This window comes from Oncorhynchus clarkii, chromosome 20 (assembly GCF_045791955.1).
Source record: "Oncorhynchus clarkii lewisi isolate Uvic-CL-2024 chromosome 20, UVic_Ocla_1.0, whole genome shotgun sequence".
NCBI lineage: Eukaryota > Metazoa > Chordata > Actinopteri > Salmoniformes > Salmonidae > Oncorhynchus > Oncorhynchus clarkii.
This window is the reverse complement of record NC_092166.1, coordinates 42,011,980-42,035,343: the sequence shown is the minus strand read 5'-3', so window position 1 is coordinate 42,035,343 and position 23,364 is coordinate 42,011,980. Positions and strand designations below refer to the sequence as shown.

Below are 23,364 nucleotides of genomic sequence, written 5' to 3'. Positions count from 1 at the left end.
AATACATGCAAGTCTTATAAAGGATTTTATTTGTATTATATTTAATACTGAACAAAAATATCAATGCAATATGCAACAATTTCAACAGTTCATATAAAGAAATCAGTCAATTGAAATTAAGTCAAGTAGGCCCTAATCTGTGGATTTCACATGACTGGGAATACACATATGTATCTGTTGGTCACATATCTTCCAAAAAATAGGTAGGGGCGTGGATCAGAAAACCAGTCAGTATCTGGTGTGACCATTTGCCTCATGCAGCGCGACACATCTTCGCATAGAGTTGATCAGGCTGTTGATCGTGGCCTGTGGAATGTTGTCCCACTCCTCTTCAATGGCTGTGTGAAGTTGCTGGATATTGGCGGGAACTGGAACACGCTGTATACGCGTCGATCCAGAGTATCCCAAACATGCTCAATGGGTGACATGTCTGGTGAGTATGCAGGCCATGGAAGAACTGGGACATTTTCAGCTTCCAGGAATTGTGTACAGATCCTTGCAACATGCAGCTGTGCATTATCATGCTGAAACATGAGGCGGTGTTTGAATCGCACAACAATGGGCATCAGGATCTCATGGTATCTCTGCATTCAAATTGCCATCGATAAAATGTAGTTGTGTTCGTTGTCCATAATCCCACCGCCACCATGGGGCACTCTGTTCACAACGTTGACATCAGCAAACCGCTCACCACAACATGTATGGCATTGTGTGGGTATCCCGGAGGTCTACCCCAGGGGTTGGTGATAGAGGGGAGGTACGTGCCGCGACGTTGGCTCCCTCTGCTGGGAGTACCCGGGGTGGGCACCACGACACTGATGCCACCAATTAGGGGAGAGTGCCAACCAGTCGTGCAGGCCATGTAAAGGGAGCACCGTGGGAGAGAAAATGAGAGGCAGGGAGTGGACCAACAGATGGGAACGAAGCACCCGGAGCCGAATACGAGGTGGCGGCCCAGATGAAGGACTGAGCCAACTCCGTTATTACATTTATTTTATGTTGACCAGTAAAGGCGTGTTTTCTAGAACCTCCCCGTCTCTGTGTCCGTTTGTGTGCTCAAACCCAACACCCCATGGATTACCACAACGTGGTCTGCACTTGTTGGACGTACTGACATCTTCTCTAAAAACGACATTGGAGGCGGTTTTTGGTAGCGAAATTAACATTAAATTCAAAACTTGAGACATTGTGTTGTGACGAGACTGCACATTTTAGAGTGGCCTTTTATTGTCCCCAGCACAAGTTGCAACTGTGTAATGATCATGCTTCTTGATACGCCAAACCTGTCAGGTGGCTGGATTATCTTGGCAAATGAGAAATGCTCACTAACAGGGATGAAAACAAATTAGTGCACAGAATTTGAGAGAAATAAGCTTTGTGTGTGAGTGGAACATTTCAGTGATCTTTTATTTCAGCTCATGAAACATGTGACCAACACTTTACATGTTGCTTTTATATATATATATTTTGGTGTATTTATTATAGCAGTAATAAACATGTTACTTGATCTAATGTCTCAACCTTGGAATTCACAAGGCACTTCCTGGTTGCTCTGCAGTTGCTATGCTGCACGGGTTGGAAGTGGATTTCCTCATATGCAACTTCAGTCAATCTGGATACATCCCAAATGGCACCATATTCCCTATATAGTCCACTACTTTTGACCAGAGCCTTATGGGTCCTGGTCAAAAGTAGCGCACTAAGGAATAGGGTGCCATTTGGGGCACATGCTGAGTCATTGTTAAATGCCAACTCCTCTCAGGCTTGGAAAACGGTCTTCAGAGATTAACATTTTGAAAACATTTAAATACAATTCTTTAAACTTAAGTTTAAACACCATGTACAGTACTTACAATGTAACACAGAAAAAAGGCCACCTTGAGCCTTATTGCTACAATCACTACGATGATAGATGGTTGTTCATGTGTTGAATGATGACTGACACACAGATGAACAGTTAACTCGCTGCTTCTCAAAGAGTTAAGGTAGAGAGCAAATATATTTGTTTGTGTGTCATTTCTAAGAATCTCATATCCTCTAAGTCTGATAAGGGTGCTCCTCCCGTTCGCATCTCCTATATAGTACCCTATTTTTGACCAGATGGGCCCTGTCCTCTGCTCATGGTTCCTTCAGAGAGTTGATGTGGGCACAGAGTTTGAGGGCGGGTCCTAGTTTGATGTTCATCGCTGTCATCAGGTGGTCCTCTGTCAGCAATAGGAGGGCCTGGCCGTCAATCTCGTGGGAACGGAACTCCTCTGATATGTCCCGCCCACCTAAAGGAGGAAAAGGGTGGAGAGAGAGGTGGGAGAATGAAGAGAGTGGGGGGAGAGGAACAGGAAGGTGGAAAGAGAGGAGTTTAGGGCCAGGAGATGTGGCCTGAGCAGGAAAAACTACTGGCCCCAGTGATATTGAATAAGATAGACTGTATATAAACTCATCAAAAAAAGAAACGCCCCTTTTTCAGGACCCTGTCTTTCAAAGATAATTTGTAAAAATCCAAATAACTTCACAGATCTTCATTGTAAAGGGTTTAAACACTGTTTCCCATGCTTGTTCAATGAACCATAAACAATTAACATGCACCTGTGGAACGGTAGTTAAGACACTAACAGCTTACAGATGGTAGGCAATTAAGGTCACAGTTATGAGAATTTAGGACACTAAAGAGGCCTTTCTACTGACTCTGAAAAACACCAAAAGAAAGATGCCCAGGGTCCCTGCTCATATGCGTGAACGTGCCTTAGGCACACTGCAAGGAGGCATGAGGACTGCAGATATGGCCAGGGCAATACATTACAATGTCCGTACTGTGAGACGCCTAAGACAGCGCTACAGGGAGACAGGACGAACAGCTGATCGTCCTCGAAGTGGCAGACCACGTGTAAGAACACCTGCACAGGATCGGTACATCCGAACATCACACCTGCGGGACAGGTACAGGATGGCAACAACAACTGCCCGAGTTACACCAGGAACGCTCAGACTGTCCGCAATAGGCAGAGAGAGGCTGGACTGAGGGCTTGTAGGCCTGTTGTAAGGCAGGTCCTCACCAGACATCACAGGCAACAACGTCGTCTATGGGCACAATTTCACCGTTGCTGGATCAAACAGGACTGGCAAAAAGTGCTCTTCACTGAGGAGTTGCAGTTTTGTCTCAGCGGGGTGATGGTCAGATTTGCGTTTAAAGACGAAGAAATGAGCGTTACAGAGTCCTGTACTCTGGAGCGAGATCGATTTGGAGGTGGAGGGTCTGGGGTGGTATGTCACAGCATCATCGGACTGAGCTTGGTGTCATTGCAGGCAATCTCAACGCTGTGCGTTACAGGGAAGACATCCTCCTCCCTCATGTGGTACCCTTCCTGCAGGCTCATCCTGACATGACCCTCCAAGCAAGACAATGCCACCAGACATACTGCTCGTTCTGTGTGTGATTTCCTGCAAGACAGGAATGTCAGTGTTCTGCCATGGCCAGCGAAGGGCCCGGATCTCAATCCCATTGAGCACCTCTGGGACCTGTTGGATCGGAGGGCGAGGGCGAGGCCCCCCCCCCCCCAAGGCAGGTGCCTTGGTGGAAGAGTGGGGAAACATCTCACAGCAAGAACTGACAAATCTGGTACAGTCCATGAGAAGATGCACTGCAGTACTTAATGCAGCTGGTGGCCACACCAGATGCTGACTGTTACTTTTGACCCCCCCCCCCCCCCCCTTTGTTCAGGGACACATTATTCCATTTCTGTTAGTCACATGTCTGTGGAACTTGTTCAGTTTATGTCTAAGTTATTGAATCTTATGTTCATACAAATATTTACACATGCTAAGTTTGCTGAAAATAAACACAGTTGACAGTGAGAGGACAATTCTTTTTTTTTGCTGAGTTTACATCCATTACAGTATTGGTTACAGCAGCTTTAAGTCCCATGGTAGGACATATTCATGATACCTGGTAGAGAGTTGATGTAGGAGCAGACTTGACCCACGCTCCACTGTGTTGGATTGTCACTACATTCTTGACCTCCTGTGGTCTGTTCACCAGAGGATATGAATGTGTCTTTCCTCTGTCTTCCCTGCTCCCTCTCTCTCTCCTGCACCCTCTCCCTCTCTTCCTGCCGGCGCAGCCTGGTGATCATGGGGACAGGGGGCTCATCCTCAGCCTCCTCTTCCCCCCTCAATGTTCTCTGGGTCTCTTCAGAGCCGTACGGCCCCTGCACCTGCAGTGGAAAAACCAACATGACTACAATCAGACCTTTACCTATGGAATATTCTGAGTGATAACAGTTTGGGGTTTCATACTGTAAGTAGACCAGAGAATTGCAAAGTTGTTAATATCAATTCTGTCTGATTGACCTAGCCTGGTTTCAGATTTGTTGTCCCCCATGATGAAATTGGGGAGGGGACTGTAGAGCTGTCTCTGTATGTCCACTCACTTGTGCGTTAGTCACACGCAATATCTCAAACAGCACTGGCCCGAATTTGACAACTTGGGTGAATGATGCGTCTTGCCATAGAGATCCGGCAGTGACAAAATTGATTGTCCTAAGACGGGAGCTATAGTTATTAACAGAAATGTTAAGGCGGGGCGCTTCATCATTCGTGGAGGACGACATGTTTACTGTTGCCTGGTTTGTGTTGTTTTGCAAACTGTCTTGTCGTGATTGGCATTGACCATAGGATAGTTAGCTAGATATGTTAAATCTGGGACCAGGCTAGGACATCTGACCTGTCTGAGGAGGAAGTGTTCTCTGGTGCCCCCGTTGACCCTCCCCGAGGGACGTCCTCTACGGCCCATCGGCCTGTGGCCCCAACGACTGGCCTTGTCCACCTTCAACACGCTCAGACGCTTTGTACAGCTCACATTGAACCTGACAGGAGTGGGGAGGGGACAGAGAGAGAGAGAGAGAGAGCGAGAGAGATGAGATGTGTAGATAAAAAGTTTCTGGAGTTTAGCCATTCAGGGGAGATATTCCACAGAACACCATAATGTTCAAAACATCCCAGTTGTGGTGTCTAGATTCCCCTGGATCCTGGAAGAGAACATTTACACATGGCTTTTGACTACAAGTCGGCTTGAGGAGCTTAATCTGGCTCGGGAATAATGTTCCAAAATTCAGATTTTTCAAGAAATACAGGTTCCTGGAATCAGGAGTGAATAACCAGGAACTACAGGAATCTTCCAACTGGGATATCTGGAAACCCCAGAAATGGTGCAACCCTACAGGACTCACCTCTTGACACAGGTCATGGAGCAGAATCGTTTGGATCGGAGGAAGGTGTGAACGTAGCCCCTTTTCCCACAGAACTCACACTGCAGCACATCTACCAAGCTCTCAGCAGCAGGTTCTATAGTACAGCAGGAGATGACAAGCTGTTAGACAGACACACAGACAGATGGACGGACACACAGACACACCGGAACTGACCGTCCTGGGTGGGGGTATCATCCATGTCTGAGTCATTGTCTGGCTGCTCAGCATCCATCAGGCTCTCCTCTGGCACTCGATCCCCATTGGTTCTCAATTCTATAGCTGAATCCTTATTGGTTCTCATCTCAAGTGTTGGATCCCCATTGGTTCTCACCTCCCGGGCTTCAGGAAGCGTGGCCTGCTGGTCTGCCCCCAAAGAGGAACGGCCCATCTGAAGCAGGAACACACCACTGTATCACATACAGTACACAACATATACCAGTGGGAGACTGCTTGTTCAAGAGGACATTTTGTATTTGGGAGGTTGTTGGCTCTTGATGCAGTGCTCTCACAGTGAGGGAGGTGTGGCTGGGACTAAGCTACTCTCCCGGCTAGCACATTTGGTTTCTTGGGAGATGTGGGAACGTACGTTTTTGGTTTCTCATTGGTTCCGGGAATGAAGCCATACGTTTCTTGACCTGTAAAACTGAACATTTTATAAACGTTCTGACACTGGAAATGTGAACTTGTTGGTTGCAGAGGTTATTTAACCTTTATTTAACTAGGCAAGTCAGTTAAGAACAAATTCTTATTTTCAATGATGGCCTAGGGGGTTAACTGCCTGTTCAGGGGCAGAACAGAACAACAACGTTCTAGCTGCGGGTCCAGTTCGGACATTATGTGTAGGCCTATGTGAGGCGACCCCAAATCCCGAGTTTCGGCTCGATAGGTCATTCGGTGCCCGAGCAAGACCCTAATTGGTGCTGAAAATACACTTTTTTCCATGCCTTGCTACGGGGTCCTTGAATGAGCTATCGGACAGAAACATTGGGGTCTGTTTATGGGCCGAGCCGGTTTCAATGCACCTAGTCTTGCGTCTGAGACTTTTCTAAATGTCGTCATTTTCGTAATGGTCAAAATGAATTGAAGTCACTGCAAATGTACGAGGCTGTTTCTCGATCCGAGAACTTTCTAGAGCCAAGTAACTCACCATCGACCTGAGGTCTAGAACAGGTTTCAAAAGTTTCAGAACTCTAGGTCTGACGGTTCTTTTTTATCTATTGCAGGCACTGCCTGTCTCTACGCACCCCAATACGTCCCTCCTTCTAAGCTGTGTGTGTGTGATTTAGTTTTTCTTTGAAATTTTATGGGAAAAATGACTGATTTACAGTTCATGGGGGTCGCCTAATCACACATATGAAGTTTTGAAAAGATCTGAAACAGCCACTATGACACCATTTAAGGAACTTCCGGTTGGCACAGGATAAGGATAAGGATAAGTTAACTCCTAACCTGAATGGGGTATGCCTTTACAGAATCCTGAGTATTAAGTGTTTACGTTAAGAACTGACCGATTTACACAGGGTTGAATGCACTATTTATCACAAACTGATGGTTGGGTATGGAAAAACACGTTTAGGGTGATTTTAACCACTTCCGGTTGCTTCAGGAAGCTTAGAATCGACACAGGTAGACCTCAGTGTCCTGATGGACTGTCATTGAAGACAGGTTCATAAGGCATTCATAACCCACATAGGCTTCAGGTTGAATTTAGAGGTGCAGGCAATGTATTCCTATGGGGAGAGAAGTCAATGCAAACTGTTTGAAGTAAACACCTTCTTTTAACTGCTACGGGTTAATGCCACACTTTCAAGGTTAGGCTTGCACAGATCGGGAGGACCTCAGGAACGTACCTGAGGTCGAATTGTGCTTCTCACCCTAACGGTTCTCTCACTGTCACCCAAAAGCAAATTACATTTAGGGCCAGGCTTAATTTTGGGCCTACTTTTTTCACGGTCGCTCCACTCAGAGCGAGCTACGGTCAAGCGGGGCATCTCGTTGAACTCGGCACGGCCTAGAGAATATGGAAATGCCATTGCAGGCTCTGTGTGTCTTTAAGCACCGCACTTTGTCACTCCATCCTTGCTGTGTGTGTGTGTGTGTGTGTGTGTGTGTGTGAGAGAGCTTTTCTTTGACATCTGTTGGGAGAAATACAGACTTACAGTTCATGGGGGTTGCTTAATCACACATATGAAGTTTTGAAAAGATCTGACCTTTTTAACCCTTCGAAACAGCACCTATGACACCATTTTAAGGCACTTCCGGTTTACACAGGAAGCTGAAAGTGAACACATATCCTCCTTGGGGTAGGCAATTATAGAATTTTGAGTTTTAAGTCTTTATGTTAAGAACTGACTTATTTACGGAGGGTTTAGTGAGTGTGTGTTATTTCAGAAAATCACAGAAATCTCGCAGTGCTCCGAAGCACACTTTAAAAAGATTTATATGAACACGCTGCAACTGGATCTGTAACTGTTTAAAAAAATAAAATAAAACCATTTTTGAACATCACCAATTTGACATTGTACGATTTCTCCTAAATGACGATAGATAAATGGCTGGTTCTTTTTTTACTGACACCGTAGGTTCCTTTACTTTGACGTGAAGCGGAAAAATGATTGCTCTATTTTCATTTTGGACCTTTAATCCCAGGAAAATGGCCATAACTCAAAAGCCGTTGAGGCCTAGACGCCATCTTGTTCAGGGCCAACTGCCCATTATGCCAAACCTATGCTCACCAAGTTTCGGCTTCGAAATATTTTCCGTTTAGGAGATAAGGCCATGTCGTGATTCGTGATGTTTTGTACATTTGCAATATGATTCCATTCGCCCTCTTGTGGGATTTACCGGGACAGCGGAAAAATGACCAAAATTTGATTATTTTATAAAACGGAAACCGAATGTCCGAGAGAGTTTGTTTGATGACTTCCTGGAAGATCCGGCCCTGCCGCACGGCCCGACGCCGTCCGCGAATTTTACAAACGTTTTCGGACGTCTAGTAAGGGACCGTACATTTGCAATGTAGTCTTTCTTACTAACCATATGGCAAATGTCAAAATGTTCCCTTAAGGTATGAAAGTATAGGGGTATACTGAATTCTAACAATTTGGATGCAATTTCTATGGCTTCCACAGGGTGTCAGTAGTCTATGTTCAAGGTTTCAGGCTTGTAACTTCCAAAACGAATAAGAAATATGAGTTTTAGTACAGGGACACAGTCTTGGAAATTCATGTATGAACGCGTGATGAAGACAGAAGACCTGCTAAAATCCTATTCCTATTGAATAATCCTATTTCCTATTGAATATACTTCTTTCCGTAAGAAATAATATAGTTTGATTACATTTGAGGGTATCTGAGTAGTAAATAGAAACATATTTTGACTTGTTGAAAAAGTTAGAGGTAGATTTTTGGATTCCTTTCTTTGCATGTTGAACGAGTGGATTACTCAAATCGATGGCGCCAACTAAACTGACTTTTTGGGTTGTAAAGAAGGATTTTATCTAACAAAACGACACAACATGTTATAGCTGGGACCCTTTGGATGACAAATCAAAGGAAGATTTTCAAAAACTAAGTGAATATTTAATTGCTATTTGTGAATTTATGAAACCTGTGCCAGTGGAATTTTTTTTTAATGTGGGACGCCGTCCTCAAACAATCGCATGGCATGCTTTCGCTGTAATGGCTACTGTAAATCCGAAAGTGCAGTTAGATTTACAAGAATTTAAGCTTTCAACCGTTATAAGACACTTGTATGTACCTAAATGTTTAATATCCATAATTTTTATGATTATTTATTTGAATTGCACACCCTCCGCTAGCGGGATGCCTAGACCTAAAGTTTTTAAATAACATTCTTAGAACGTTACTCAAGTTCTTGTGGTTTTTATGGAAAATATTCTTACCGTTCTCAGAACAATTTGAGAACATGCAAAATAACCAAAGGACAACCACGCTCTCACCAAGCTCTAAGAAACAAATGGTTCTCAGAACATTATGTGCTAGCTGGGCTCAGTCGCAGGGCCGACTCCAGGCATAAGTGACATAAGCGGCCACTAGGGGGCCCAACTCCAAAAAACGGTACTCAGTCGAACTTTAAAAACGTACATTTTTCTCTCCACTGTCAAGTTTTCGCCTGCTTGTTGCCCCCCAACCCCCAACCCCCAACCAACCAACCAAATCTTGCTTAGGTCCCCTAAATGGCTAGAGCTGACACTGGCCTCAGTGCCTTTGGTGACAATTAACGAGACCAGTACCTGTGTACACTGTGGAGCTTGGTTAACACACCCACCAGTGGACATATCGGGAGGAACGGCTGCAGGGCCTCTCTGACGACGAACCCCTCTATGATGTGAGTGAGGATGAGAGGTCTAGCTCTCTCAGGGCTCCCTGGAAGGGTGGCTGAGGGGGATTGGCCGTGGCTTCTTACCGCGGCCGAGGGCAGGAGTGGAGGAGGGGAGCAGCTGGTGTAAGAGGGGTCTTGAGACGAGTGGGTAACGGAGCGGCTGGGCGGAGGGACGCAGGGGAAATCCAACCTGCCTGGAGGATGGAGCCGAGCAAAGAAAGAGAGGCAGTTACTGTATGTTAGTGTGCTTTATCGATTTAGTATAAAAATAGTGCAAACGGTAAAGTTAAGTAATGAAAAAAAAGTAAATGCTATTGTGCCGTGTACCTGTGCAGTTCTCTGTAAAGGCGAGCTGTATGTCTTTACAGAGTCTGTCTGAACAAGCCAATGGAGAGAGTGTGGGTGGAGGGGTCGTCCTCTCCTCTCTCATCTCCTCTCTCCTCTCTGGGGTCTGGGTGCGTAGGGTGGCTGGAAGCATCTTCAGGTCCACAGCTACAGTCTGGGGTGGGGAGAGATTATGGAACGTCTGGGATAGATTCTGGAACGTCTGGGGGGGGTGATGGTTCTGAAAAGGCATCTGGACCGGCGCCTCTGCCACAGGCAGCTCCTCCGACACCTGAACCCCAGTGGACTGCACTGCCAGGGCCTGGACTGAGCGCAGGGACAACCTCTGGAGGGAGGCCGGTGGAGACTGGACCAGCCTGGGGAGAGACGCCTGGGAGATGGGGCCAAGACGCAGGGTAGGGGGCTTGGGCTGGCGGTGGAGCTGGGGCTGGAGCAGGCTGGGACACAGAAGAGGTGGAGGGGCTGAGGAGGATACTACCACTGTCTGCTGGGGAGGGGGTGGGGTGGGCAGCTCACAGGAAGAGGAGAGGACTGGAAGGCCATCGCCAGGCTGGGATTGGACAGTGGTGGTGGTGTGGGTGGGAGTGGCCAGGGGCTGGAGGGTAAGAGGGAAGAGAGAGGGGGAAGTGTCTTGGGGTGCGAGGCGCAGTGCGATAGGGTGCAGCTGCCGGTGGGATCCTGCTGTGGTCTGCTGGATGATGAGCTGGTGGGGTGCCCCCTTATGGCTCGGAGGACAGTGCAGCTGGTGCCTGACCACAGCATGGGACTGGACAGGAGTGTACGACGCTGAAATAGAACCACATTATTACACCTGAAGGTGGTCTAAACCTCTGCACTAGGTTGGAACAGAATGTACAACACTGGAGTTGAAATAAAACCATGTTAACAGACTTAAGTGATTGAGACATTGATGTGTGTTGTAAAACTCCTCTGGGCTGGAACAAAAGCCTACCTCAGGATCAATATTATTTAAGAACACTGATATGAACCAACAGAGCACAAAAGATGAGACCATGCCATGGTGACTGACTTACCAGGCGCGATAAGCTGGTTTGCTGATGTTAGCCTGGTGATGTCAGCCAGCCGAGGCTTAGCTCCAGAGGCTTCTGTGGAGGGGTCAGATTGCTGACTGGACCTCAGGGGACAGATGGACATCTTGGGCAGAGAGGAGACCAGCGTCTGGGGCTGGGTGGAGAATGGCTTCAACAGGACACTCTGGGCAGTGGCCAAAGCCCCTGGGAGATGGGCCTGCACAGCAAGGCTGTGGACCTGAGAGAGGAGAGGACATGCAGTATTATTATAGATGTAAGTCTAACATCCAATGTCTCTTAGAAAGTGCTTGATATCAAAAAATATCATGTGGATATCATGTTGTGTCCCACAGGGTTCCATACTGGGGCACTACTGTCTGTACCTGATATATATTTAGGTAATTGCAACTTGATCATGTCGAGCAATGACATACCAAGTCAAGTCAGATACACTCCACTTAGCATACCTCCACATACCTTTATCCAAAGCGACCTGTGCATAGGCTTACATTTTTTGTATAAAAATGATTTGTCCTCCAGGGATATAAATAACATGTCAGCAGGAGTTTGCTGTCCTCTGATGACAACATAGTTAGCTTGTCAGGTATGTAAAACCTGGCAATGCTTAACCTTTCACCTTTGACCTTTGCCCCTGGTGGAGGTTGCTGACCTGTGAAGTGGAGAGTTGAGAGGAGCTGCAGCAGACAGAAGGCAGGTCAGACTGGACTGCTGCCACCGTGGCCGCAGGGGTCAGAATCAACTTACAGAGACAGAAGAGAGAAAAGAGTGACAGAAAAGGGAGAAGACAGAGAAGCAAGGGAAAAGATAAGTAGAAAACATCAATGGGAAAGGAGACAGAGAACTTGGCATGCTTACTTATTTTTACTTCCCATGATCTTTGGGCAAGGAGATAGGTTTGTAGCGTATGATAAACTGTTACAACAAGAGATAGAAGGTAGGTACCATCTGGGTGCGAAGGTACATCTGGGCTTGGTTACAGGAAGCAGAGCAATTCCCCAGGAGCATGGCCTGCTGGGTAATCGTGCCTGTGGTGGAGCTGGAACTCTGAGAATGACCAATCAGCTGGCCTGTTACTGGAGAGGCTGGGAGGGGGATCTGGAGACAGACAGAATTGCAGTGGTCTTACTAGGCATTGGTAGTCTTGGTAGTCTTGACACCAGAGTGCTAAACTTACAGAGGTACCAGTTGACTGGGGCACCGTGTTGTTGGCAGCAGAGGGTAAGGAGGGGGACTGTCTGCTACAGTAAGGCTGTTGCTGCTGCAGCGCAGCTGTCTGCAGGATGATGTGTTGCTGCTGGGCCGCGTACATCTGCTGCAGGTACTGAGCTGCCATGGTCTGGGGCCTGCTGTGGGTGGCCTGCTGGATCACCTAAAGAGAGAGAGACAGCAGAGAAACAATAGTCATATTGTGTAGCTGGGAACGGTTCGGTAACTACTACACTCACCAGAGCTGATGACTCATGTTAGCTCCCAGAACTAATGCCAGATTTAGCTCAGCACGTGCATGATCAGGGTTCGATACCAGAAATGCTCGTTCTGGGAACGAAGCCATACGTTTTCTGACTGGTAAAACGTAACATTTTTTAAACATTTCTGAGAACCCTGTTCTGGGAACATACATTTTTAGGTTGTAGGGAGGTTCTGAGAATGTTCTCCTGGGAGGTTTTATGAATGTTCTGAGAATATAAATGATATGTTATTTGAAGGTAATTAAATAACGTTCTGAGAATGTTTCAATAAAACTTCCACTAACACTGCTAGCTTAGTTTGGGTTAACAGTTTTGAAGCACAGATAGGATACATGGAAATTCACTTACTTAGGCATTAATCATGTAAACACATTTATTTTTTATCGTGGCACGGCGTCAGTGAGATTCTAACCTATTACCTTCTGTTCGAGATCTATGGAATTAGTCCACTGAGCCACCTGGATGGAGCTAGCATTAGAGGTCTTTACAGATTCACCTGTACCCGAATACCCGAGACCTGAGCAGATCCAGAATTCGAAATAATTTCATGCTTCTGGGTCGGATCTGATATGATTGTCACGGGTATGTGTAATATTAACTGACCTTTCCGGTAGGAACAGTACAGATCCGAACGCGACAGCTGCAATAGAGAGAGAAATTTTATAATTTATGCTGCTGCTCGTGCTTTTCACGAGAGTGGTGCTTGTACCTTGTTGTTGGCCAATCATAAATCATCATAGCGGCAATAGGTTAAATTAGGAGATATCTAATCCTCCCTGCTCCATGTGTCACTCGCTCACAGTATGGCCCCACCCCAGCCTGCTTGAGCGGCACATCTCTCTCCCTCTTCTCACGCTTTATCAGCTCCGGCTAATAAAGTAGTTTAAAAAATGACTGGTGCTTCCCTCACTCGGATCTGACCGGTCTGGATTTAACCAGGTTTATACGGAATGGAATTAGTTGTGCTTGGGTCCATTCGGAACGGGTCTCTATATTTAAAACGCGTATTTAAGCTTAAATTGATCGAGTCCGGATTGGGAAAGACCCAGTGTCCAGTTTGGAACTGGTCCAACTTTTTGGACCTGTGAAGACCTCTAGCTAGCATGTAATTTTTTTCTCCGACATAGCTGTTAATTTTAGTCTATTCAAAGACCCCATTTCAAAATAAACAAACACTCATTAAGATCAGGTGTGGCAAATGAGTTGGCGTGGCCAACACATCTGAACACATTTAACAAGAGAGAGGATAGAGAGTTTGACGCTGAGAACAGTGTTTATGCTTTTAAAACATTAGAACGTTCTTTGAACATTAATGTTTTCTTGTCATTTTAATGGAAAGTTGGTGAGGGAGATAAGTCTCCAACTTCAGAGATTTTTGCAATTCGTTCCAGTCGCAGGCAGCAGAGAACTGGAAGGAAAGGCGGCCAAATGAGGTTTTGGCTTTAGGGATGATCAGTGAGATACACCTGCTGGAGCGCATGCTACGGGTGGGTTTTGCCATCGTGACCAGTGAACGGAGATAAGGCAGAGCTTTACCTAGCATAGACTTGTAGATGACCTAGAGGCAGTGGGTCTGGCGACGAACATGTAGCGAGGGCCAGCCGACTAGAGCATACAGGCCACAGTGGTGGGTGGTATTCCCAGTGGGTCAAATAGTTAATGAAATGGTTACTCAGACTATCTGCATTGACCCTACATGAACACTCACAAGACTATATACAGTATACACATTATATACATACTCACACACACTACACTGACACTCACACAAAACCCACACACATACATTTCGTATGCACACACACAGGCATACTGACACAACACACAAACATTCACACATCATATGCTGCTGCTACTCTGTTATTTCTTCTTACTCTTACTATTATCTATCCTGATGCCTAGTCACTTTACTCTGCCTTTATGTACAGTTGAAGTCGGAAGTTATACACCTTAGCCAAATACATTTAAACAGTTTTTCACAATTCCTGACATTTAATCATAGTAAAAATTCCCTTAGGTGAGTTAGGATCACCACTTTATTTTAAGAATGTGAAATGTCAGAATAATAGAGAGAAGGATTTATTTAAGCTTTTATTTCTTTCATCACATTCCCAGTGCATCAGAAGTTTACATCCACTCAATTGTTTGGTAGCATTGCCTTTAAATTGTTTAACTTGGGTTAAACATTTTGGGTAGCCTTCCACAAGCTTCCCACAGTAAGTTTGTCCCACTACTCCTGACAGAGCTGTGTAACGGAGTCAGGTTTGAAGGCCTCCTTGCTTTTTCAGTTCTGCCCACAAATTTTCTATAGGATTGAGGTCAGGGCTTTGTGATGGCCACTCCAATACCTTAACTTTGTTGTCCTTAAGCCGTTTTGCCACAACTTTGGAAGTATGCTTGGGGTCATTGTCCATTCGGAAGACCCATTTGCGACCAAGCTTTAACTTCCTGACTGATGTCTTGAGATGTTGCTTCAATATATCCACATACATTTCCTGCCCCTATTTTGTGAAGTGCACCAGTCCCTCCTGCAGCAAAGCACACCCACAACAAGAAGTGTGGCTTCTTTCTTGCTGAGCGGAAGAAGGTTAACCTTACAGGTTATGTTGATATAGGACTCGTTTTACTGTGGATATAGATAATTTTGTACCTGTTTCCTCCAGCATCTTCACAAGGTCCTTTGCTGATGTTCTGGGTTCTGATTTGCACTTTTCGCAACAAAGTATGTTAATCTCTAGGAGACAGAATGCGTCTCCTTCCTGAGTGGTATGACGGCTGTGTGGTCCCATGGTGTTTATACTTGCATACTATTGTTTGTACAGATGAACGTGGTACCTTCAGGCTTTTGGAAATTGCTCCCAAGGACGAACCAGACTTGTGGAGGTCTACAATTTATTTTTCTGAGGTATTTTGATTTCTTTTGATTTTCCCATGATTTCAAGCAAAGAGACACTGAGTTTGAAGGTAGGCCTTGAAATACATACCCCTCCAATTGACTCAAATTATGTCAATTAGGCTATCAGAAGCTTCTAAAGCCATGACATCATTTTCTGGGATTTTCCAAGCTGTTTAAAGGCACAGTCAACTTAGTGTATGTAAACTTCTGACCCACTGGAATTGTGATACAGTGAATTATAAGTTAAATAATCTGTCTGTAAACAATTGTTGGAAAAATTACTTATGCCATGCACACAGTAGATGTCCTAACCAACTTGCCAAAACTACTGTTTGTTAAACAAACAAAATAAATTATTGGTTGAAAAACAAGTTTTAATGACTCCTACCTAAATGTTTGTAAACGTTCGACTTCAACTGTACATATCTACCACAAATACCTTGTACCCCTGCACATTGATCTGGTACTGGTACTCCTTGTATACATCTTCATTCTTGTTTTTTATTCCTCTTTCATTACTATTTATTACGTTGTTTTTTTACACCGCATCGTTGGGAAGGGCTCGTAAGCAAGCATTTCACGGTAAAGTCACTGTATTCAGCATTTGTGACAAATACAATTTGATTTTGAACATCGCCAACAAATGCGTCAGTTTAATTAAATATGCAATTTAAAAGTATAGTGCCTAGGTGTCAGTTTAATTAAATATGCAATTAAAAGTATAGTGCCTAGGTGTAAGTTTAATTAAATGTGCAATTAAAGAGTATAGTGCCTAGGTGTCAGTGTAATTAAATGTGCAATTAAAAAGTATTGTGCCTAGGCCTATTTAATGAAACCCTAGTGCTGTTGACATAGGCAACAGATCACAACGGCCCAGTACATCACTGGGGCCAAGCTTCCTGCCATCCAGGACCTCTATACCAGGCGGTGTCAGAAGAAGGCCCTAAAAATTTCCGGAGCGCCAAGTCTAGGTCCAAGAGGCTTCTAAACAGCTTCTACCCCCAAGCCATAAGACTCCTGAATGTCTAATCAAATGGCTACCCTTTTACACTCTGTTATTATCTATGCATAGTCACTTTAATAACTCTACCTTCATGTACATATTATCTCAATTACCTCGACTAACTGGTGCCCCCGCACATTGACTCTGCACCGATACCCCCTCTATATAGCCTCGCTATTGTTATTTTACTGCTGCTCTTTAATTATTTGTTACTTTTATTTCTTATTCTTATTTTTTTCTGTATTTTCTTTTAAGCTGCATTGTTGGTTAAGGGCTTGTAAGTAAGCATTTCACTGTTGTATTCGGGGCATGTGGCAAATACAATTTGATTTGATTTGACAAAGTAGGGAATCCCCAATTTCCCACTGAGCTCCTTTTTGGAAATGGCGAGTTTACTTTCTTATCCATGATGTTAGTGACCAACCGCGCTGTTCAGCGTTGGAGCCCAGCAGCTCACATCAGCAGGATGGGGGGCCTTTTCATTAGGAGGATCTCTAAACATATCTAAACATGTCTAACGTGGATCTCTAAAATAATGATTATGATCAATTACATTTCCTCAATTTATATATGTAAGACCTATAGGGACACCTACTGTATACATTTGGCAGCCATTTGGCAGCGAGACCCGTAATCATCTATGCACAATACAAGCGACACGAAAGCCAAAACATCAAGGCACAGGTACTCACACGACCAACGGACATTGGAACAACAATTGACACCCCGATGGTAAACAAAGGGCACATTTCTACAAATACAATCAGTGAGGAATTGGAACCATGTGTGCCATGGAACGAGCAACAGTACTGGAGGGATCTGTGACATACAGTGTAAAACACAACACTTAATTTAGAGTAAACTGGACATACTTTGCTTAGTGCTGACGCTGTTAAACTTTCTCAGTGTAAGAAATTAACACCTGTAGTGATACAGTAAATCATTTTAGGGTGTTGTTTAAAAACTGTATGCTGTAAAGCCTAATTTGTCTTTTCTTTTCAAGGGAATTTTAGAGTTTACCATCCATGGCTGTAATACTTTGTGAGAGAGACATGGTTCTTTAATTATTTCCTTATAAAGGCTTGTGGCTTTCACCAAGTGAGTACCAAGGTGAATGCTATCATTCAAATTCAACTATGACAATACCGTACATACTGTATATCATAAGGCCTTACATTGATGGCCTAGTTTTACCATAACCCAGTGATGTTAGGAAACTCCGGGTTTACAGGCCACATCAGGCCTGAAAGTCAAATTGTGTTGGATTGCAAAGTGATGTGTCTTTTTATCTAACATTCTACTCCTTGCCAGTTCTGCCATTTGCCAAATTGACTGGCCTTTCAGCAATCTCAACATTTAATATGCAGTTCAATATGAGACATCAATCATTAGGATATCCAAAGGTTTGACCCGCCGCCTGCATTCAGAATGACTGTCAGGGTTAGGAAAGTTGATAAGAAGAACCATTTAACCTGGAAAAAACATTTCAGTAACAAGTGCTAACTGTTACTCTAACTAACTGATTTGATTAGTTTACAAAAATACATGTTATTTGTCTTAGTGTAGCATATGATTAATCAATCAATGTACATGCAAAAACACAGATATTAAAAACAATCATTAAAAATCTACTTGCAGTAGTGCATTCTGGGAAATATGATAATAATGGTGTGGTTTTGTTGGGCTGTTCTACTCTCCAAAGTGTAAAACAATAACTCTGGTTATTAACACCAACACTAGGGGGTTATTTTAGACCACTGAGTGTTAATTTCACTCTTACAGAGTGAATTTAACTTCTGAATCAACACTAGAAATGTTATACCAAAGAAATCAACACTGGCCAATTTGCTAAGTAGGTCCTTTTAGGGTTTGTGTGTTTTTCCTAGAGTAGCCTGTCTGGACTCCATCTCTTAATAAAAGAGGAGGGACAAATAATATAACTGAAATGAGCATGACAACATTTTACAAACATAGGCCTAAGCAGGTCATGATGATCAGCATAAGTGTGAGGAATGACGACAGGTGGCAGGTTTGCATTTCTTTTCTCTCATTAATGGGATGCAACTGAAGCAAACTTGGCTCGATTGAATCTTGTAGGCTAATATTTCCCATATCATTATTTCTCTCTCTCATTATGGAGTCCTCTAGACACTTTGAACAACATGATCTTCATTGACACTGCCTTCTCACAAGAGAATGATCGCAGCAGGTCATAACGGTGATGTTGCTTGTTGTTCTTATTGCACCAAATTGGCAAGCACATAATGTTGTAATGAAAAATATTGAACTTCGAGATTGCCGAAAGGCCAGTCTCTTTGACAAATGACAGGAGTGGAAAGTAATGAAATGTTAGCTAAAACTGAAACCCAGACTAGTGGCTTCATTATTTGGAGTTCAACACACACACATTGACACTGTCCCCTCTGGCGCCCTCCCTGTCCCCTCTCTCACCTGAACTGCCTGGCTCTCTGTAGGGGCGGTGCCTAGAGAAGTGGGTGGGGCCTGACTGCTTGGGGGCGTAGTGTTGTCGGTTGTCGTCATGGCGATGACCACTGAAGCAGCGACGTTGTTGTTGGCAACCGTTGTAACTGCTTTGGTGTTAGAGGTGACAGTGACAGTAGCAGCAGTCCCATTGGTCTCACTCTCTCCTCCTCCCTCTGTCTTTTTAGGGCTCTGCCTGTCCATCATGCTGCTGGTAAATCTAAGCCACGGTCTGTATCACTGGGCCAACTAGAAAGGACACACAGAAAACACCTCTCTCTGTAGCCTAAACATATTTGTATATATTTCATTTGACATATGGGATGCTGGATGTATTTTTTGGAAAATAACATTGATATCTGGTGCCCTACATTGTTCAGTAAAATATAAATCCCACCTACATCCCTAAAATAATATTTGTTGGGACATAATTTTGCTGATAAATTGTCCCATCATAAAATAAATCTAATTATAGATGCATCTGCCTATCTATAACAATGTCAATGACAATTTAGTGCTGGCTGCGTTTGAATACGGGGCAAATACGGGGCCAATAGCACTGGCTCGAACGGATGTGATGGGTATTGCTTGACCGGACCAAGACAGCGCTTCTCGCGCGGTTATAAATCTGAAGGTTGATAGAAGTGAAGTTTCCATGCTCTGTGTGCACATTCTGCTTATTTCTTACAACCTTAAATCGAAGAAAATTATTATATTTACATTTATAGGCCTTAAAATCACAAACGGGACATTTGGGCAAACGGCGTCACAAAAAAGAAAATCCTTTAAAGATCTGATCTGATATGATGGCCCCCAAGCTATGTCCCTGGATCCTGGTCACTAGAGTAGGCTATTAGTCTTAGTCATAAAGTATTCTTAGCAAAAGTGTAATATATTTTAATTAAGTTTAATAAGTCCCGAGCTGTATTAATTGCATGTGTATAGGACTACTTTACATTTCAACTGACCTATTACATTTATTGGAAGGTAATGGTCAGTAGGAAATAGCTAATCAGAAACCGGGGCTTGTACGCCTAAACAAGGAATTGTACTAAAATCAGGTCGAACTTATGTCGGCCTATTCATATTAAAGTTCTAATCAAGCAGTTGTTCGTTATGTTTTTTTTTCATTTGATTTGCTGCGTTTTCAACGAAATCATTCAGTTTTGTTAATTTCTTTGTCATAATGGACGTGCATTTCTGTTTTTGAATTTCTCCCCATATGACCATGACATTTTCCAAGTTTTTCCATATGAAATTACCGAAATTCAATAGCTTATAGCTTAAAATAAATAGATCAGAAATGTATTTTGATAAAGCCTCTGCGCTTGGGTGTCATGTTGATTAGTATAGCCTACTCATCAGGTTTATATGGCCTACACATAAAAATACTGGAAGAATCTGAAAAACAGGCTATATCAAACTACATTTATCCAGTATTTGAATTGTTGAATGAAATTGAAAGAAAATTACACAAACCTTCCAAATAAAGTGGCCTAGTTTGAAATAGGCTATTTTGTCCACATGTTTTACATGTAGCCTAATTTGTGTAAATAAAGTAGAGCCTACTTTAATTTGCTCATAACATTTTGGTAAAAAGGGACAATTTGAGACATAATAGATTGCTGATATTGATTCTGTTCCAATTCCTGGTGCTAAACTATTTCATTTTTAAACATGTATGTAGTTTTTGTGCAACACACCCCTAATGCTCAACCGAGAAAATATTCCAAACCCTATAGCCACAACCATGCACTGACAAAAAGCAGACTGGTTAAATGTACACACATTTTCATTCAGCAATAGCAATGCATCAAATCCGTTATGCAATTTAAAATCTATGAACAATTGTCGTTATCGTGTGCGGAATGCATCTAATTGGGCAATTCATGCATTGGTCTACAGTCACCCCTTTTAGCCTTTTCTCGATGGATGTGCAGTGCTGGCAACTATAGGCTGCACTAACCTAGCTATACGATAATTTATTTATTCATTATACTAAAACAAAATCGTATAATAATTATATTACGTTTGGGCATCATCCTCTATTTCCTCGGCCAAATCTATGGCCACCGATAAGAACCTTATATATGCACCATGCACAATCGTTCACCTATCATTAGCGTTACCTGGCTGGATTTGTTATTAGACCTGACCCATGGCGAAGTGACCGAACGAAAACCCACCGGTTCAGACTGTCACAATCCCAGTCATGTTCTAATGCGTCAAGTCTGTAATGCTAAAATGGAGAGAAAAACAAACGGGTCGGACGGAATGAAAACCCAGACACAGCACCACTTGCAGCGCGGGAGGACCTCATACAGTAGAGCAAGAGGGGTTAGTGTGAAAATTGATTTTTATAAAGCTAATTTCTCATTTTCAAGACTCAGTCAAGGATTTACTCAACATGCAACAAACAACACATATCAAGTCAATTTCAGGCTGTGTCACGAAACGCATTATAAAGGTAGCATTGTGGAGTCGGGTCCTATACCTACATAGTAATTATTTTACTGGCAGTAGATACTGTAATACTATCACCACTAGGGGACACAGGACTCGGGAAAAGAGACCCCATATATATATGCTGAGGACTGAGGAAAAGCTGGGGTCAGTTGAAATGTAAAGTAGTCCTAAACACATGCAATTAATACAGCTCGGGACTTATTAAACAAACTTCATTAAAATATATGACACTTTTGCTAAGAATACTTTATGACTAAGACAAATAGCCTACTCTAGTGACCAGGATCCAGGGACATCAGCTTGGGGGCCATCATATCTATAGATCTTTAAAGGATTTTTTTGTGTGTGTGTGTGTGTGTGTGTGTTTTATTGTCACAGACACTGGATAGGTGCAGATCGGGGCAAATATGTTTTTACATATATAATTACCATACATAAATCATGATTAGGCTATGTTGATCAGACAGAGAAATGCTGGTATGTGTCATGCTCATGTGTTGTTTCTCAAATCAAGTCAAATCAAAGGTTATTAGTTACATGCACCGAATACAACAGGTGTAGCCCTTACAGTGAAATGCTTACTTACGAGCCCCTAACCAACAATGCAGTTTAAAGAAAATACGGATAAGAATAAGAAATAAAAGTAACAAGTAATTAAAGAGCAGCAGTAAAATAACAACAGCGAGACTATATACAGGGTGGTGCCGGTACAGAGTCAATGTGCGGGGGCACTGGTTAGTTGAGGTAATATGTACATGTAGGTAGAGTTATTAAAGTGACTATGCATAGATGATAACAACAGAGTAGCAGTGGTGTAAAAAGGGGAGAGGTAATGCAAATAGCCTGGGTAGCCATTTGATTAGGTGTTCAGGAGTCTTATAGCTTGGGGGTAGAAGCTGTTTAGAAGCCTCTTGGACCTAAACTTGGCGCTCCAATACTGCTTGCCGTGCGGTAGCAGAGAGAACAGTCTATGACTAGGGTGGCTGGAGTCTTTGACAGTTTTTAGAACCTTCCTCTGACACCGCCTGATATAGACATCCTGGATAGCAGGAAGCTTGGCCCCAGTGATGTACTGGGCCATTCGTACTACCCTCTGTAGTGTCTTGCGGTCGGAGGCCGAGCAGGTGCCATACCATGCAGTGATGCAACCAGTGCTCTCGATGGTGCAGCTGTAGAACCTTTTGAGGATCTGAGGAGCCATGCCAAATCTTTTCAGTCTCCTGAGAGGGAATAGGTTTAGTCGTGCCCTCTTCACGACTGTCTTGGTGTGCTTGGACCACGTTAGTTTGTTGGTGATGTGGACACCAGGGAACTTGAAGCTCTCAACCTGCTCCACTGCAGCCCCGTCGATGAGAACGGGGGCCTGCTTGGTCCTCTTTTTCCTGTAGTCCATAATCATCTCCTTTGTCTTCATCACGTTGTTGTCCTGGCACCACACGGCCATGTCTCTGACCTCCTCCCTATAGACTGTCTCGTCATTGTCGGTGATCAGGCCACTGATCAGGCCACTACCAATGTTGTGTCATCAGCAAACATAATGATGGTGTTGGGGTCGTGCCTGGCCGTGCAGTCATGAGTGAACAGGGTGGAACATGAGTGGACTGAGCACGCACCCCTGAGGGGCCCCTGTGTTGAGGATCAGCGTGGTGGTCCTTACCTTATTGATGAGCTTTGAGGGCACTATTATGTTGAAAACTGAGCTGTAGTCAATAAATAGCATTCTCACATAGGTGTACTTTTTGTCCAGGTGGGAAAGGGCAGTGTGGAGTGCGAAAGAGATTGCATCATCTGTGGATCTGTTGGGGCGGTATGACAATTGGAGCGGGTCTAGGGTTTCTGGGATAATGGTGTTGATGTGAGCCATGACCAGCCTTTGAAGCACTTCATGGCTACAGATGTGAGTGCTACTTGTCGGTAGTCGTTCTATGACTGTAAAATAGTTTTATATGAGAAAGGCAGCCAAAGCGATCCATTTGTAAAAAATATGAATTTTATTTCAATAACTATATTTCCAACTACCACATTATATTTTCATAGAAAATATATTATATGTATAAATGGCCAT

The 23,364-nt window shown here is 43.7% G+C and overlaps 1 protein-coding gene across 2 annotated transcripts; it reads right to left on the bottom strand.

Annotated features, from left to right (window-relative positions):
* Window positions 1–12: 12 nt before the first annotated feature.
* On the bottom strand, window positions 13–21,068 carry LOC139376375 (polyhomeotic homolog 3 (Drosophila)). Of its 2 annotated transcripts, none has more exons than XM_071118889.1 (13): window positions 20,963–21,068; window positions 18,804–19,082; window positions 12,159–12,353; window positions 11,927–12,079; window positions 11,634–11,723; window positions 10,967–11,201; window positions 9,915–10,718; window positions 9,672–9,781; window positions 5,418–5,631; window positions 5,223–5,337; window positions 4,718–4,859; window positions 3,941–4,208; window positions 13–2,273 (listed from the first exon to the last, which is right to left on the bottom strand). In XM_071118889.1, the coding sequence occupies exons 2-13, from the start codon at window positions 19,038–19,040 to the stop codon at window positions 2,119–2,121; spliced, it is 2,718 nt and encodes a 905-aa protein (XP_070974990.1). In that variant the 5' UTR covers window positions 19,041–19,082; window positions 20,963–21,068; the 3' UTR covers window positions 13–2,118. The 2 variants fall into 2 exon arrangements, with proteins under 2 accessions (XP_070974990.1, XP_070974989.1); XM_071118888.1 differs by having other exon boundaries at window positions 1,873–2,273; window positions 9,534–9,781; window positions 20,963–21,013.
* Between the last annotated feature and the right edge of the window lie 2,296 nt (window positions 21,069–23,364).